Source organism: Hyperolius riggenbachi, chromosome 6 (genome assembly GCF_040937935.1).
Source record: "Hyperolius riggenbachi isolate aHypRig1 chromosome 6, aHypRig1.pri, whole genome shotgun sequence".
NCBI lineage: Eukaryota > Metazoa > Chordata > Amphibia > Anura > Hyperoliidae > Hyperolius > Hyperolius riggenbachi.
In genome coordinates, this window is record NC_090651.1 from 284,187,135 (window position 1) to 284,203,485 (window position 16,351).

At 43.9% G+C, this 16,351-nt stretch overlaps 1 protein-coding gene across 1 annotated transcript in view; it reads left to right on the forward strand.

The window, feature by feature from the left end:
• Positions 1 to 9,177, forward strand: part of DLAT (dihydrolipoamide S-acetyltransferase) — a 46,114-nt gene extending 36,937 nt beyond the window's left edge. Inside the window, exons 11-14 of the mRNA XM_068240952.1 lie at positions 1,006 to 1,124; positions 2,589 to 2,751; positions 3,031 to 3,167; positions 8,673 to 9,177. Coding sequence (XP_068097053.1) covers positions 1,006 to 1,124; positions 2,589 to 2,751; positions 3,031 to 3,167; positions 8,673 to 8,802 — 549 coding nt within the window. The 3' untranslated portion in view covers positions 8,803 to 9,177. The remainder of the gene's footprint in view (positions 1 to 1,005; positions 1,125 to 2,588; positions 2,752 to 3,030; positions 3,168 to 8,672) is intronic.
• The last annotated feature ends 7,174 nt before the right edge of the window (positions 9,178 to 16,351 follow it).

The window sequence follows — 16,351 nt, forward strand, 5'->3', positions numbered from 1 at the left end:
TCAAGAGGTTAACTGCCTCCTGTCTCACATTAGTTTCATTGGAGCTCTTGGTGTTGCAGGACAGGCATGGAGATCAATCTCTCCTAAGAGGATGCAGGTAGCGCTAAAACTGGCGGAGGCAATAAACCTCTCTGCTCTCTTAAAGAGAATCTGTACTCTAATAGTCTTACAATAAAAAGCATACCATTCTATTCATTATTTTCTCCCGTGCCCCTCTGTGCTGTTTCTGCCAATCTCTGCTGCAATCCTGGCTTGTAATTAACAGTTTTAGGCAGTGTTTACAAACAAACTAACCAGCTTCTAATAGGCTCAGCTAAGCATAGTGTGTGAGTCATTCACAGTGTGCAGGGGGCCTGCAGAGGCCTTCTACCAATCACAAGCAGCCCTGCACATTCCACACAATCAATCCTTAGCCCGACAAACAGGACAGAGGAAAGATACATTGATTAATTACAGAGACAGTGCAGTTAGGAAAGACTGCAGTAAGCCAGAGCAGATTAGAACAGGCATAAGAACTTATAGGATAGAAGAACTAAGGCTGAAAAATTTGTTACAGAGTCTCTTTAAAGGGAACCCGAGGTGAGAGGGCTGTGGAGGTGGCCATATTTAATAATAATAGTCTGGCTGTCTTACTAATCTTCTTCCTCTTATACTTTAAGCCATAGACCCTGAACAAGCAGGCAGATCAGACTTTTCTGATGTGCGATTAAGGCACCATTTATCAGTTGCCTCAAAGGCCTTCTAATCTTGTGTCTCTAATACTTTTAGCTATGGACCCTGAACAAGCATGCAGCAGATCCGGTACTCTGATAAGCCATATGCTTGTTCCAGGGTTTTGACTCAGACACTACTTCTGACAGAAGATCAACAGAGCTACCAGGCAACAGGTATTGTTTACAGGGAAATAAATATGGCAGCCTCCATATCACTCGGGTTCCCTTTAACAGCAAACATGGATTTCCCTTGGGACTGGAGATGACCAAGTGATGTGTCTTGTTTTTGCAGGTTACAAAGTCTGACAATATCAAGCTCTCTGTCAATGATTTTATTATTAAGGCTTCTGCCTTAGCATGTCTTAAAGTGCCAGAGGCAAACTCCTCCTGGTTGGACACAGTCATCAGACAGTGAGTATTTGACAGATTTTAGGTTTTGTTTTCTGTTTTATTACGGACATTTTGTATTACAGCGAGGAGCAAACAACCGTTTGGCTAAAATCCAGGTGAATGTAGGTTGGTCACCACATACAGTGATAAAACATTTGTCTTCCTATATTTTTGTATCTTCATAACTTAAAAAATGTAGTATAATGCAACAAACAACCAGCGCAGACAATCGATTGAAGTCCGCACAATCTTCAAGTCGTTAAACACAGCGCAAACACAATACATGGATTTTAAATGCTCATTTGATTTATTGATGAAGGAACAACACATATATCACTTTTATATAAAAAAAGTAATTTTCCTCATGGTCAGTTAATTAACCAATGATCCAAATTTTATAGACCTGTAAAATTAAGGTGCTTACACACATCTAATTTTGATTGGCCAATCCTTAACCAATTTTACCACCTACTTGTAGTATGAGGGTTTACCTACACAATCTGTTCATAGTATTGCTTAAATCTAAGAAATGATTTACCGTGTCTGTTAGTACGTTATCTAGATCTATTTAACAGGAAAAAAGACTAACCTTGGCATTACAAAAATGCAAAAAAAAAATTAAAACAAAGGATTGGAAAATCCTTTGATCCCATTATTCAAAATATAAAATGTCTTTATGTAGGACGTATCATCCTAATAAAAACAATGTAAAATTCATAATTGGGTTCCAGTCCACCTGTGTACAAAACATGGCAAATACGTAATTATCTGAATACATATTATATGAACCTATCCTTACACATACAAGTCCAATGCCAGTAAGCTGAATATATATTGCAGTGAAGTTACAGCTCAATAAGCTGCCTGCGCCATAAATGTGTGATCATCTATTGCCTATAAGTGCTCAATTCACAATACAATAATTTAATCCCTAAAGTGTCTAGTGTGTCATACGTATAAAAAGGGGTTGTTTATAATGATTGTTGATTTAAAAAGCGCCAACATATTTAATGATACTAAATGATACTAAAGTTCTTAAGTAAGTACGAGTACCAACAACAATAGAGTGCCACAATGTTCAAGATTTGAAAACCTATAATTTGCAAGGAACGTCCAGAAAAAGGCTGCTACCGGTGCCGCAAAGTGGTTGCACATGTGGGAAAAAGAGGAAGACTCAAGTGGAAAATGAGGAGGATAGATGAGCCAAGCATGAGAGGCCTAAACTGTAGGAGTTTACGGAGTTCTGAGTAGGATTGGAGGATATTAGGCTGGTGGACAGAACGCTGGACTCTCCCCAGATGAGCCTCACCCATATCCCTGACCCCTTTCTCAAGGACTTCACAGAGTGTATGATTCAAAGACGTACTGTAATTTCTTTGGGAGAAAACGTCTACAATGCATGGTCACTACTTTTGTGTAACATCTGTATGGACCTTCAGTGTGCAGTGGTTTGGTGTAGTTAGGTGTTTTGTTGTGTCTTCCCAGGAATCATGTGGTAGATGTGAGTGTGGCGGTGAGCACCCCTGCTGGACTGATTACACCTATTGTCTTCAATGCACACATAAAGGGCCTGGCATCCATCAGCAAAGATGTGCTCTCATTAGCAACTCGTGCCAGAGAAGGAAAGCTTAAGCCTCATGAGTTCCAGGTATTTACACCGTTATGTAGACCTAGGAGTCCATGGTTTATTTAAAATATAAATAATACATTTGGCTTTAGGAAGGATGTTGGTCTACAAGAAAGATTTGGTATGTTTCAAGTTGTGACACCAAGTAATGGTAAAGTGTATTCTGTGGCATGATCACAATATCCTGTGTGCAAAGTTAATATACCAATCCCTTCTTGTACAACGCAACATTTCCTTTAAAAGCCACAACTGGTCGTTTTCATGTTTAAACGTGTTTTTTTTGTTTTTATGTAATTGCAGGGTGGAACATTTACTGTATCCAACTTAGGAATGTATGGGATTAAAAACTTTTCGGCCATAATTAACCCACCTCAAGCCTGCATCCTGGCTATTGGAGGATCAGACAGAAGATTGGTTCCAGCAGACAATGAAAGGGGGTAAGACTGAAACCAATACTTTAGTTAGTATGAACTGGATACTACCTGGTGTTTGCTTCATTAATTCCAGGAAATATTCAAATAGGTAGAATGTAATTTAACATTTTCAAGTGTAGGTTTATACAGCCTGTGGGAGCAGCTTAGTGAGACAGGAAGGGGCGGACACAATTTATAACACTGGCCTAAATCTCATACCGTGTGTGTAAGAAATGTATTTTCACAGCAAAGAAAATTTAGATCAAAAGTAGACACAGAGCTAGCATAACATGGGAGCGTATATGTTTTCACAGGTTTGCTTTATGTCACACTATTTTGACACCGGTTCACTCTAAGACAAAGTAAATAAAGAAATGTATTTTTTTCTCAGCAACCACTACATATCAGAATCACTGTCTCAATGCCTCATAATAGTCACACCCAAAATTGTTAGTGTACTTATACTCAAGCGTGCTTAAAGTGTACCTGTACACAACAAGCAAACTGCAGCGAGTCCCTGTGGAATAGGCCTAGTCAGGTCTATGTTGCTGGTGCACAATCCCTCTGTGGGTCACCACTCCACACACGGTTCAATGTAGTAAATACGAAGGAGGCACTCAATTGGCTTCAAACTTGCGTTTTATCAAATCCCAGTAATACACGACATGCTTCGGGGCATATCCCCTTCATCAGGTGTACATACATTGAATGGCACACAGTGAATAAATACATACTTCTAACCACCACACCCTAAATTGGACCACCTCCATCTTGTCAGCTGACAAGTCAGCTGATCACTGACATCACACAGTCCAAAGTCTTGTTAACCCCTTAGGGCACTGATCAGAGGCATTACTATATCCGTCTACCTCGGTAAACCTGATTAACAAATCAAATTACTGCATCTTAGGTAAACCTAATACAGACAATACTGCGAAAAACTTCTGTTGCAAATATTTGGACCACAGATCCATCTTACCACCCTCCAACCGACACCCCCAACCAATCACGATTGTGTGTGTCCCATTAATACCTGGGGATTCTCTCTCTCTCTCTCTCTCTCTCTCTCTCTCTCTCTCTCTCTCTCTCCAATCCCCAGGTATGATTGGTTGGGGGCGTCGGTTGGAGGGTGGTAAGATGGATCTGTGGTCCAAATATTTGCAACAGAAGTTTTTCGCTGTATTGTCTGTATTAGGTTTACCTAAGATGCAGTAATTTGATTTGTTAATCAGGTTTACCGAGGTAGACAGATATAGTAATGCCTCTGATCAGTGCCCTAAGGGGTTAACAAGACTTTGGACTGTGTGATGTCAGTGATCAGCTGACTTGTCAGCTGACAAGATGGAGGTGGTCCAATTTAGGGTGTGGTGGTTAGAAGTATGTATTTATTCACTGTGTGCCATTCAATGTATGTACACCTGATGAAGGGGATATGCCCCGAAACATGTCGTGTTTTACTGGGATTTGATAAAACGCAAGTTTGAAGCCAACTGAGTGCCTCCTTCGTATTTACTAAAGTGTACCTGTAGGCGGAAAAAAAGGTGGCTCAGTCGGCCATTGTACTCACTTCAACCAGGAAGAGGGGCTGTGCAGCCCAGATGTGATTAGCGGCAGTCCAATGTCAGTAACTGGGGAACACAGAGGGAAGAGCCATTAAAGGACTACTGTTGGGGGGGAAAAAGAGTTGAGCTTACCCGGGGCTTCTAATGTTCACCTGCAGACATCCTGTGCCCGCGCAGCCACTCACCAATGCTCTGGTCCCCGCCTCCGGTTCGCTAATGGAATTTCCGACTTTAAAGTAAAAAAAAACACTGCACCAGCGCGGCCGTGTCCTCTGACCCGCTGACTTCTCCAGGAGCGTACTACGCAATGCACTCCTAGTGATGTCAGCTGGAGTGAGGGTGCGGTTGTGCAGGTGCAGGGGTTTTCCGACTTTAAAGTCAGACATTCCAGAAGGGAACCGGAGCATCGGTGAGTGGCTGCGCAGGCACAAGACGTCTGCGGGAGACCATTAGAAGCCCCCGGTAAGCTCAACTCGGGCAAAGCTGTTACTGAGCGCGTGCTATTTGGTGCACGCGAAACGTCGCACCGTCAGCGTGCAAAATAGCTTATCAGGCAATTTTGCATGTGGACGGTGCAACGTTTTGCGTGCACCGGTGTGCGCAAACTTAACTAAACTTTGGCACTTTGCACTCGCTAAGGGGCTTTTCACTGGCGTGCTAACACTTGGCACCCTTTTGTGAATCAAGCCCTATGTGTACCCAAGCTTTGGCTCGGATACACTTTAAAGGCAATGTAAAATGAGGTTTGATCAATAATTAAATTTACTTGTTACTGTATTACCAATTCTACTTTTGATTTAATATGCAAGTCTTCCAATATTTACATTACACAAATATAGCCGGGGGGCCCATGCAACTGTACTCAGTGTCTGTAGATGTTCCCAGCATGTCAGCAGATATGCTAATGAGAGAAGCAGTTTACCTGTAGAAGCAGTTGGGATAGCAGCGTATCGCATTATTCCACCAGAGATCAGTACACATGTAGCTTGTTTCACCACAGTGTAACTGCTTACCAGTATTCGGTAGATACTGAGGTTTCACTGCATCTTAAAAATCATCAGTGCAGTACTATTTATGTCCTATTCAACGGGTGGGGAGAGCAGAGAGGTGATGATAAAAACTCGTGGGGCTACATTTTTAATGATTGCATGAAGAAACCTAGACCCAGATTAATAAGAGTGACCTGCTTATTGTAGCCATCTTTTCCATTCAATTTTAAAAATTATTTTTATCAAATCTAAAGCTAATCAATTTGTTAAAGAGGAACTGTAACGTGAAAACGTCCCCTGTGGGGTACTCACCTCGGGTGGGGGGAGCCTCAGGATCCTAATGAGGCTTCCCACGCCGTCCTCCACCCCTCGGGGGTCTCGCTGCAGCCCTCCGTACAGCGGCGACGTAAATATTTACCTTCCCGGCTCCTGCGCAGGCGCTCTGACGGCTCCGAAGTAGGCGGAAATACCCGATCGCCGTCGGGTCCGCTCTACTGCGCAGGCGCAAGTCTCCGCCGCCTGCGCAGTAGAGCGGACCCGACTGAGATCGGGTATTTCCGTCTACTTTGGAGCCGACAGCAGCCACAGCGCCCCCGCTGGAGCCTGCAAAGGTAAATATTGAAGTCACAGTCGGGTCTGTCGCCGGCTGTTGGGAGGGCTGCAGCGAGACCCCCGTGGGACAGAGGACGGCGTGGGAAGCCTCATTGGGATCCCGAGGCTTCCCCCACCCAAGGTGAGTACCCCCCAGGGGCGTTTTTTAATGTTACAGAGTCTCTTTAAGCTTACAGGTTTCATTGATTTATAGATCTGGTTTCATTTTATTTAATTATTCATATAGTAAGCTAACTACATTTAACCTTAACCACTTCGCCGCCAGGGTACAGTATATCTACGCTCCTTTGGACTTCACTTCCCCGCCCGGAGCGTAGATATACGCACCGCTGCCGCGGCTGTCCGCGCTCCCGCTCGCCCGGAGATCAATGAACGGGAAAATCCATTCCCGTTCGTTGATCTCTGCCCCCGCAATGATCGGCATGCTTCTACGAGAAGCAGCGCGATCATTGTGAAAAAACTCAGTTTCCCAGCCTCCCTTCCTGCAAGCGTCCTTCCGACGCTTGCAGGACGCCTTAAAAAAAATGTGGCCATCTTGTGGCCAAAAAGTAATACTACACCCAAACATTTTTTTTCACATACAAATAAATTATTTTTACTATTAATTTTAACTAATTAACTCCCACACTCCCCAATTGTTACCAATATATTTTTTTTTTAAATATTAAAATAAATGTAAAAAATTACAATTAAAAAAAACGTAAATAGTTACCTTAGGAATTGAAATCTTTAAATATTTATATCAAGAGGGTATAACACTGTTACTTCATAAATTATGGGCTTGTAATTAGGGATAGATGCAAAACTGAAAAAAATGCACCTTTATTTGCAAATAAAATATTGGCGTCAAACATTGTGATAGGGACATAATTTAAACGGTGTAATAACTGGGACAAAAGGGCATATAAGTTACATGGGTTTTAATTATAGTAGCATGCATTATTTAAAAACTATAATGGCGGAAAACTGAAAAATGTTTTTTCTTCCAAATGTTTTCCTATTTTCCCATTAAAACACATTTAGAATAAAATAATTCTTGACATAATGTCCCACCTAAAGAAAGCCTAATTGGTGGTGAAAAAAAACAAGATATAGTTCATTTCATTGTGATAAGTAATGATAAAGTTATAGGCGAATGAATGGATGGAGCGCTGAAAGGAGAAATTGCTCTGGTGCTGAAGGAGTAAAACCCCTCAGTTGTGAAGTGGTTAATTTGCCTTACTTATTATTATTATTTTATTATTATTATTTTGTGCCAACATATAACATGGTGTTGTACAAAGTGAGAAACAAACAGTACTGTGTATTACAAGTTGCAAGACACAAAATGAATATCAAATTCCAAGACACAAAAGGGCGAGAGAGCCCTGCCCTCTTGCCAGTTACAACCTGAAGCATTTCCTTTAGAGCAGAATTTCTCAACCAGGGTTCCTTGAGGACATTGCAGGGGTTCCGTGGCATTTCTTCTGGCGTCAGTTGCCTGGGTGAAAAAGTACCTCCTTGGCTTCTTGATAAAAAGAAGGGTTAATCTAAGGCTCAGTGTAGTAAGGAGGGCAGTAATAAAAAACAGTGCGCTAGTGAGGCAGTATAATAAAGAGCCCTGTTATAGGGTTGAGCTGTAATTGTGAGAAGTATAATAAGAAACCCTTCCACAGGTTACTGTCATAGGAAGCACTACAGAGGAAGAACATGGATTTGGGGCTAAACAAGGGAGGCTGTTACAGTTGATAGTCACCACACCTTCTTTTAAAGACCAAGCCACATGCAAAATAAAATCCCCACTCCCTCAGTTAGTACAGGAGTTCCCTGAGATCCAAAAATTATTTATTTGAAGGTTCCTCCAGGGTGAAAAGGTTGAAGACTGCCCTAGAGGGAGCACAGCGATTGAGTACTGCAATATCTTTTAATGACAGCACAATGTTTGTAGGGGTTCCCTGACATTTTTCCCCTTGAGGTGAGCTGCCTCAGCTGGCAGGTTGGGAGAGTTTCAAAATGATGTCCCTAGCTTCTCAAAGTCCTCATTGAAAACTCATGGAATGGAGACTGATGTAATAGTAAAGTGTTTAACCTAACCACTGTTAATGACCAATCCTAATATAAAATAAATTACCTCTCCCTCCATTAGTGCAGGGGTTCCCTAAGATCCGAAAATTATTTGAAGGGGTTCCTCCAGGGTAAAAAGTTTGAGAAAGGGTAAAAAGTTTGGGAAAGGCTGCACTGCAGGATCCAGAAGATCCTTTCCCACCGCTCTGTTTGCTTTGGGCAGATGTCTGAGGTTCAGTGCACATTGGGTACTTTTGTTTGTATAATGCCTACCTTCTGGTTTTCACTGTAATCTTTTCCTTTCTCCCCCCACTCTCTTGCAGTTTTGATGTTGCCAGTATGATGTCTGTCACCCTGAGCTGTGATCACCGGGTTGTGGATGGGGCAGTTGGGGCTCAGTGGTTGGCTGAATTCAAAAAGTTCCTGGAAAAACCAACAACAATGCTGCTATAATAAGACATTACCTTTTCCTTTGGTCAACTCTTCTGCTCATACAAACTATTTATATGCTCCTGTCTCTGAACACTCAGAATAAACATGCATAACTTTTTTATTTAATGAACAAAAGGAAAGAAAACTAGTAATCCGGCTAGTGTTTTTTATCCTCCATTCTGTACAGTAACCAGTTCTCCACTCCAGTGAACGTTCTCTGGCTCCACAGGACTGTGCTGTGTGGATGTTGTGTCATTATATGTGTCTTCTCACAAAGGTCAATGTACTCCTGGAATGGTTTTAAATCATGGCTATCATTTATTGCAAGAGCAGGGCTTGTATATTGAGAGGTCTGAATATTTTGCCATTGGATGAATAAATGTATGTTTAGACAAACTTGTCTTCACTTGTGATCAAGAGTCATGCCTACTGAGGTTATGCATTAAAACAGGTTACATTACAGCAGAATCCAGTATGTAAAAATGTAGCTGGAAAAGCTGCTTTCCCTTATGAGCATTGTATCAATGAGGGCAGAGGTTCAGAAAAGCTAAGTGTTCAGCTTGTAACTCTAGGAGTCTACTCGCCACGTAAGGATTTTTGGGTGTCAGAAAATACTAGACAGTTCTACTGTGTAAGCTAAAAGCAAAGCACCTAAGTATAGGCTGCAAATTTTCTCAGGGCAATTATCGTTTTCAGGTCACGCGAATATTGGCGGAGGTAAAGGCGGTTAAGATATAAGTAGAGATTTGGGGGGTGGGGGGGTCAGGGTACATACACACATCCTATTTTGATTGACCAATCACTAACCAATTTTACCACCTCCATGTGGTGAGAGGGCAAGCAGATTTTGCATCCTATGCACATTGTGTAGGTAAGCACTCCTACTACAAGGAAGTGGTAAAATTCGGCAATCGTTGGCCAATTAAAATTGGATGTGTTTATGCATTGATAAAGGCAGAGTTCAAGATAGAATTACCGTATATACTCGCATATAAGCCTCCCCCCCCCCCCACCTTTTCCTGAAAAAACAGGGAAAAATGATTGACCCCCATATAAGCCGGGGGTAGGAAATGCTGGCCGCCTTATTCCCTGAGTGTGTCCCAGTATAGCTAGTAAAGTGCCCAGTATGGGTAGGTAGTGCCCCAGTATAGCTAGTATAGTGCTCAGTATAGCTAGTATAGTGCTCAGTATAGCCAGTATAGTGCCCAGTATCGCTAGTATAGTGCCCAGTATCGCTAGTATAGTGCTCAGTATCGCTAGTATAGTGCTCAGTATTGCTAGTATAGTGCTCAGTATAGCTAGTATAGTGCCCCAGTATAGCTAGTATAGTGCCCCAGTTTAGCTAGTATAGTGCCCCAGTTTAGCTAGTATAGTGCCCCAGTTTAGCTAGTATAGTGCCCCAGTTTAGCCAGTATAGTGCCCCAGTTTAGCCAGTATAGTGCCCAGTATTGCTAGTATAGTGCCCAGTATTGCTAGTATAGTGCCCAGTATTGCTAGTATAGTGCTCAGTATAGCTAGTATAGTGCTCAGTATAGCTAGTATAGTGCTCAGTATAGCTAGTATAGTGCTCAGTATAGCTAGTATAGTGCTCAGTATAGCTAGTATAGTGCTTAGTATTGCTAGTATAGTGCTCAGTATTTCTAGTATAGTGCCCCAGTTTAGCTAGTATAGTGCTCAGTATAGCTAGTATAGTGCCCCAGTTTAGCTAGTATAGTGCCCCAGTTTAGCTAGTATAGTGCTTAGTATAGCTAGTATAGTGCTCAGTATAGCTAGTAAAGTGCCCTAGTTTAGCTAGCATAGTACTCAGTATAGCCAGTATAGTGCTCAGTATAGCGACCCCCCCCCCCCCCCCCGCCCCCTCCGAGGCCGCCGCTGCTATTACCTGTTCAGCCGGCGGCCGCTTCCTTTACTCCGGGTGCCCCTCTCGCTCTGCTCTCCATGTCTCCATCACGCGTAGTGTATCCCAGCAGCGCGTCCGGCGCTGCTGCTGTGACGAGGCAGGAGAGAGCGGTTCCCCTGGTAACGGCGTCATCGCCGTTACCAGGGGAACTGCTCTCTCCTGCCTCGTCACATTAGCAGCGCCGGGCGCGCTGCTGTGATACACGAATACGCGTGATGGAGAGCAGAGCAAGAGGGGCACCCGGAGTAGAGGAAGCGGCCGCCGGCTGAACAGGTAATAGCAGCGGCGGCCGCGGAGGGAGGGAGCGGGCGGGGGGTGCCGCAGATCACCACCACCCAAGACCACCCAAGACTCGCATACAAGCCGACCCCCCAACTTTTGGCCCCCTTTTTGGGGGTCAAAAAGTCGGCTTGTATGCGAGTATATACGGTAGGTTTGGCAATGGTAAAAATGACCAATATTCTACTATATTACCCATTGCCCAATAGTAGAATATCGGAAATGTTACCAATATTAGCTAGCTACTTCTACTAGCGGCCATCTCCAGTATCTAAATTACACAGCCTCTTTTCCACAAGCATGATAGGCAATGAAAAGCCTGGTACAATTTTTTTTTTTCATCCAATCTTACTATTTCTACGTAATATGAGAACTGCCTAAATTACCCTTTCAGTATATTCACTTAATTTACCCTTATACTACATAGAAATGGTAAGATTGGAGGAAAAAATTGTACCATGTATGGCCACCATAAAGGTACCCATTAACGATACAATTTTCACTAAATGCGATCTTTCGATGCAATTTGATCGTAACTAATCGGAAGGCAATTATCGATTGTTCACATTTACTGAACAATTCTTCAAATGCGATCATAAAATCCAACTTTCAAATCAATTTTATCCTATTTAGCAATCGACCAAAGAATATTTCCTTATTGATTGCCTTCATCAACAACAAATTTTCTATATAATTCGATCGTAAAAATCGCATGGAAAAATTGCATTTGGTGAAAAAAATTGTACTGTTAATGGGCACCTTAAAATGAATCTGAACTGAAAATAAAAAGTCAAATAACCATACGTAGGTCATACTTGCCTCCTATGTCAGTGCTGGCTAACTTTGGCACTTCAGCTGTGACAAAACTACAAATCCCATCATGCCTCTGCCTCCCTGAGTTATGGTTAGAGCTGTCAGAGTATTGCAATGCCTCATGGGGCTTCTAGTTCCACCACAGCTGGAGTGCCAAGGTTAGCCATCACTGTCCTATGTAGTCTCCTGCGTCTCATTTGTCCACTGTGATCAATGGAATTCTCCACCCTCCTTTTAATGGCCATTACCCCATAACAGCTTCCTGGTCAGAACACTGATAACTGTATTATCACCCACTTGAGCCATATGGAAACGTGGACATTACCTTGCACATTCAGTTGTAACTGACAGCTGCTGATATATAACTGACAGCAACTTGGGTATTTTAATTCTGACAAAATATTGTCAGAACTGGAAGGGATCACTGTAAGAAGAAAATGGTGAGCTTCTGAGAGGAATTGATGGCGAGATAAGTATGTAATATTCATTTGCAGCTACGTCATATGCTTATTTTAAATAATTTTACTTGCTTCAGGTTCCCTTTAAAACTCTACCAACTGCTCATTGCTGCCTGGTAACTGCTTGCTGAGCACACAGTTTAACTGCCCGTGGAAATGAGCCCTTACATGTACAGTGATGTGAAAAACTACCGTATTTGCCCTCCTTCCTCATTTCTGATTCTTTTGCATGTTTGTCCCACTTAAAGGTTTCTGCTCATCAAAAACCGTTAACTATTAGTCAAAGATAACATCATTGAACACAAAATGCAGTTTTAAATGATGGTTTTTATTTAGTGAGAAAAAAAAAACTCCAAATCTACATGGCCCTGTGTGAAAAAGTGATTGCCCCCCTTGTTAAAAAATAACTGTGGTTTTTCACACCTGAGTTCAATTTCTGTAGTCACCCCCAGGCCTGATTACTGCCACACCTGTTTCAATCAAGAAATCACACAAAATAGACAGGAATTGGTGATGAGTCTGCAGAGCTGTAGTGCTGGCCACAAAGGGTAAATCTCAGCAGGATAGGGAGGAGTTTGGAAAGGCCAGGTGATCAGTAGAGATGGTCAATAAGGCGCAAACAATGTGACGTTTGGAAGAAAAATCAACTAATTTTATACCTGCTTAAGGCCTCTTGCACACTGCAAGTGATTCCGATTCAGATTCCGCTTTCTAATCAGTTTTTACATCCGATTCAGATTCCGATTTGCAGTGTGCAGGGAGCAAACTTACAGTGTATATACAATTCTTTAATGAGTAACTGCAATGTTTTGGTCTCTAGATCAACAGCTCCAGCATGCACCATCTACCGGTAGTCAGTATATTGCATAGTTCTAGAGGCTGAAAAAGCCCCGTGTTCACATTGCACATAGGAAACACACCTTGTCCCTGCTGTGGCCTGGAGCATTGGTTCTGCACAGAGCTTCTGAGCACAGGACAAATTTTGGAGCTCAGCCATTAGTTTGTGATGTATACACTCATGTAGGAGTTTCCAACTGAAGTCCTGATTAGCATGGCAACAGTTTTCTTAGAGGAAACAATGGAGACAGTTCTTTGTCTTTTACATCTTCTTTCTGTAAGCACTAGCATTCATTTTACTTACTAATATTGTGCTGATTACCACAAGGCTGCATCAAACACCTGGAACTACTAAGGTGATGGTCTTTAACCACTTGCCGACCGCACGCTTATACCGTGTGTCGGCAAAGTGGCAGCTGCAGGACCAGCGACTCATTACTGCGTCGCCAGCTGCAGGCTGATTAATCAGGAAGCAGCCGCTCGCACGAGCAGCTGCTTCCTGTCAATTCACGGCGGGGGACTCCGTGAATAGCCTGCGGGCCGCCGATGGCGGCTCGCAGGCTAAATGTAAACACAAGCGGAAATAATCTGCTTTGTTTACATTGTACGGCGCTGCTGGCCGTAAGGCAGATCGGCGATCTCCGGCCAATCAGCGGTCGGGGATCGCCGCCATGTGACAGAGGACATCCTGTCACTGGCTGCACAGGACGGATAGCGTCCTGTGCAGCCCGGATCACTGGGGGGACAAGTAGGAGGGGGAGGGAATGTCGCCGCGGAGGGGGGCTTTGAGGTGCCCCCCCCCCCCCCGCAACATGCCACCAGCAGGAGCGATCAGACCCCCCCTGCACATCATCCCCATAGGGGGGGAAAAAGGGGGGCGATCTGATCGCTCTGCGTGCACCCTGATCTGTGCTGGGGGCTGCAGAGCCCACCCAGCACAGATCACAACAAACAGCGCTGGTCCTTAAGGGGGGGTAAAGGGTGGGTCCTCAAGTGGTTAAAGCGGTATCGTCACCATAAAAATCAAATTTCAACAGCAACTGGTCTGAGTGTATTAAGTGATAAAGATGCTAATCCTGCATTCAAAACTTTTTCTCTAATTATCATCCGGGACAACCTGAGATCCGGTCCCGCCCCGGATCTGTGGAAACACAATCAACCAAGAAGATTAAAAGCCCCCGCCCTCCCATACTCCTCAGTTCATCTGTGTTTCCGCGCGGAAACACGCTAAGAAGCAAAGCTCCTGATTTTTTTGTTTTTTGGTACTCACCAAAGGGTGAGTCAGGCGATTGGAGGTTCAGTGGCAAAGTGTTACAGGAGGTGACACAGGCCGCGGCCTCCGAAACAGGCAGTGTGCGTCCTCTGATGTGGTTTTGGTCGCCACACTGCTCCTCTTCCATCCGGACGCCGGCTCTGCAAGGCGCATCCGCGTCTGGAGGCGGCACCCTGTGAGGTCAGACGCGGAGGGCGTAAGCGTACTGACGTCACGAGGCCGCGGAAGGGGCGGAACGGAGAGTCAGGAAGTGAAACAGGCGTGCTCCTGGCGTTCTCCGTCTTAAAGGCCTGCAGGCAGCAGTGGCACTGGCGGTGAGGCAGCGATCAGCAACATGTCTCAACCGCAGAAGGGGGAACAGCCTCAGCAGCAGCGTGACACGGAGGTTCCAAGCCCCGCTTCTAAAGCCACTTCGCATGGGCAACCATCAGGTTCTACAGTGGTGAGTCCTCCAGTTGGAGGGAGTTGTTTCTGCCATGTTTTCCTTCTGATGGTGTCTCAGTATTTTGTCATCTCTTGTGTTTTTCAGGCAAAAACTGAGTCAAAAAATGCTCCACCTAAATATAAGAGATGTGGCCTATGTAATACTAAGATATCTTTAGAGGCCCCTAGGAATATATGTCAAAATTGTACAGAGTCCATTGTAGCTTCCCAGACTTCCAATATTTTAAAGGAGGTTATGGAATCTGTTAATAAAAACATGCAGGAGACTCTGGATAAATTTAAAGAATCTTTTGTACAACCTCCTCCTGCTGAATCCCTTCCGGGACCTTCTAACAGAGGGTTTTCGCATTTCTCCATTCCTGCGGATACACTTGCAGCCGAGGAAGAGGGAGATCAGGGAGAGGAGGAAGAGGGGGCACTTTCTGAGACTAGGTCTCAGGGGGAGGGTCAACCCCTATCTGAGAACTTAGATAGTGAAGTGATTGTTAAGACCCCTAGATTTTTATTTTCTCCGGAGGAATCTTCTGAGTTATTAAAAGCGGTCTATACTACAGAACAGATTAATGAACCTATCCCAGATGTTACCCCTCAGGACCAGGTTTATTCAGGATTGGGGCAATCAATGGGTAGAGTTTTTCCCATCCACAAAACCTTGCAAGAAATTATTTCTTCCCAGTGGCAAAATCCTGAGAGGCCCCTTTTTATTCCCAAATCGGCCAAGAGAAAGTATCCCTTTGCTCAGGCGGAAATTGAAAAATTAACTAAATGCCCAAAGCTTGATGCTTCCCTGTCAAAGTATTCGAAAGATTCCGACCTATCTTTTGAGGACACTGGTGTCCTCAAAGATGTGATGGATAGGAAAGTAGATTCACTGCTAAAGAAAGCCTGGGAGTCAGCAGCCTTTGGGTTCATTCCAGGTATTTCGGCAACATGTATCTCTAGGAATCTGAGAATCTGGATGGATAATTTGATTGATCAGATTTCTAGGGGCGCTCCTTTAAAGGATTATGCGTCATCCCTTCCTGTGGTCCTTAGGGCAGTGGCTTTTTTAGCGGACGCAGTCACGGAACTTATCAGAGTGTCGGCCCGTACTACCGCTCTGGTGAATTCGGCGAGACGGGCCGTGTGGCTAAAGACCTGGGAGGGAGATCAAACTTCAAAAAATAGACTTTGTTCTATCCCCTTTGAAGGTAATTTACTCTTTGGGCCGGGCTTGGATGATGTTTTATCCCGCTCGGCGGAAAAAGGGAAACAATTTCCAAGTAAAAAGAAGGTGGTTAAAGGTAAGAAACCGTTTCTGTCTCTAAGGCAAGTCTCCTCTCAGGGAGGGAATCGGAATGTGCAGAGGAAGTGGTCCTTTCCGAGAGGAAGGGGGAGAGGGGGTTTCGCTCTTGGTAAGACCGAACCCTCCAAATCTAAGAAATGACAGTCTGCCCGTGGGGGGAAGATTGATTTATTTTCGATCGGAATGGGAGAGATTGAATCCCGATCCGTTTGTATTGCAGATTATAAGACAGGGTTACCGACTTCAATTTGCCAGTTCCCCCCCTCAAAGGAAGTTTGTAA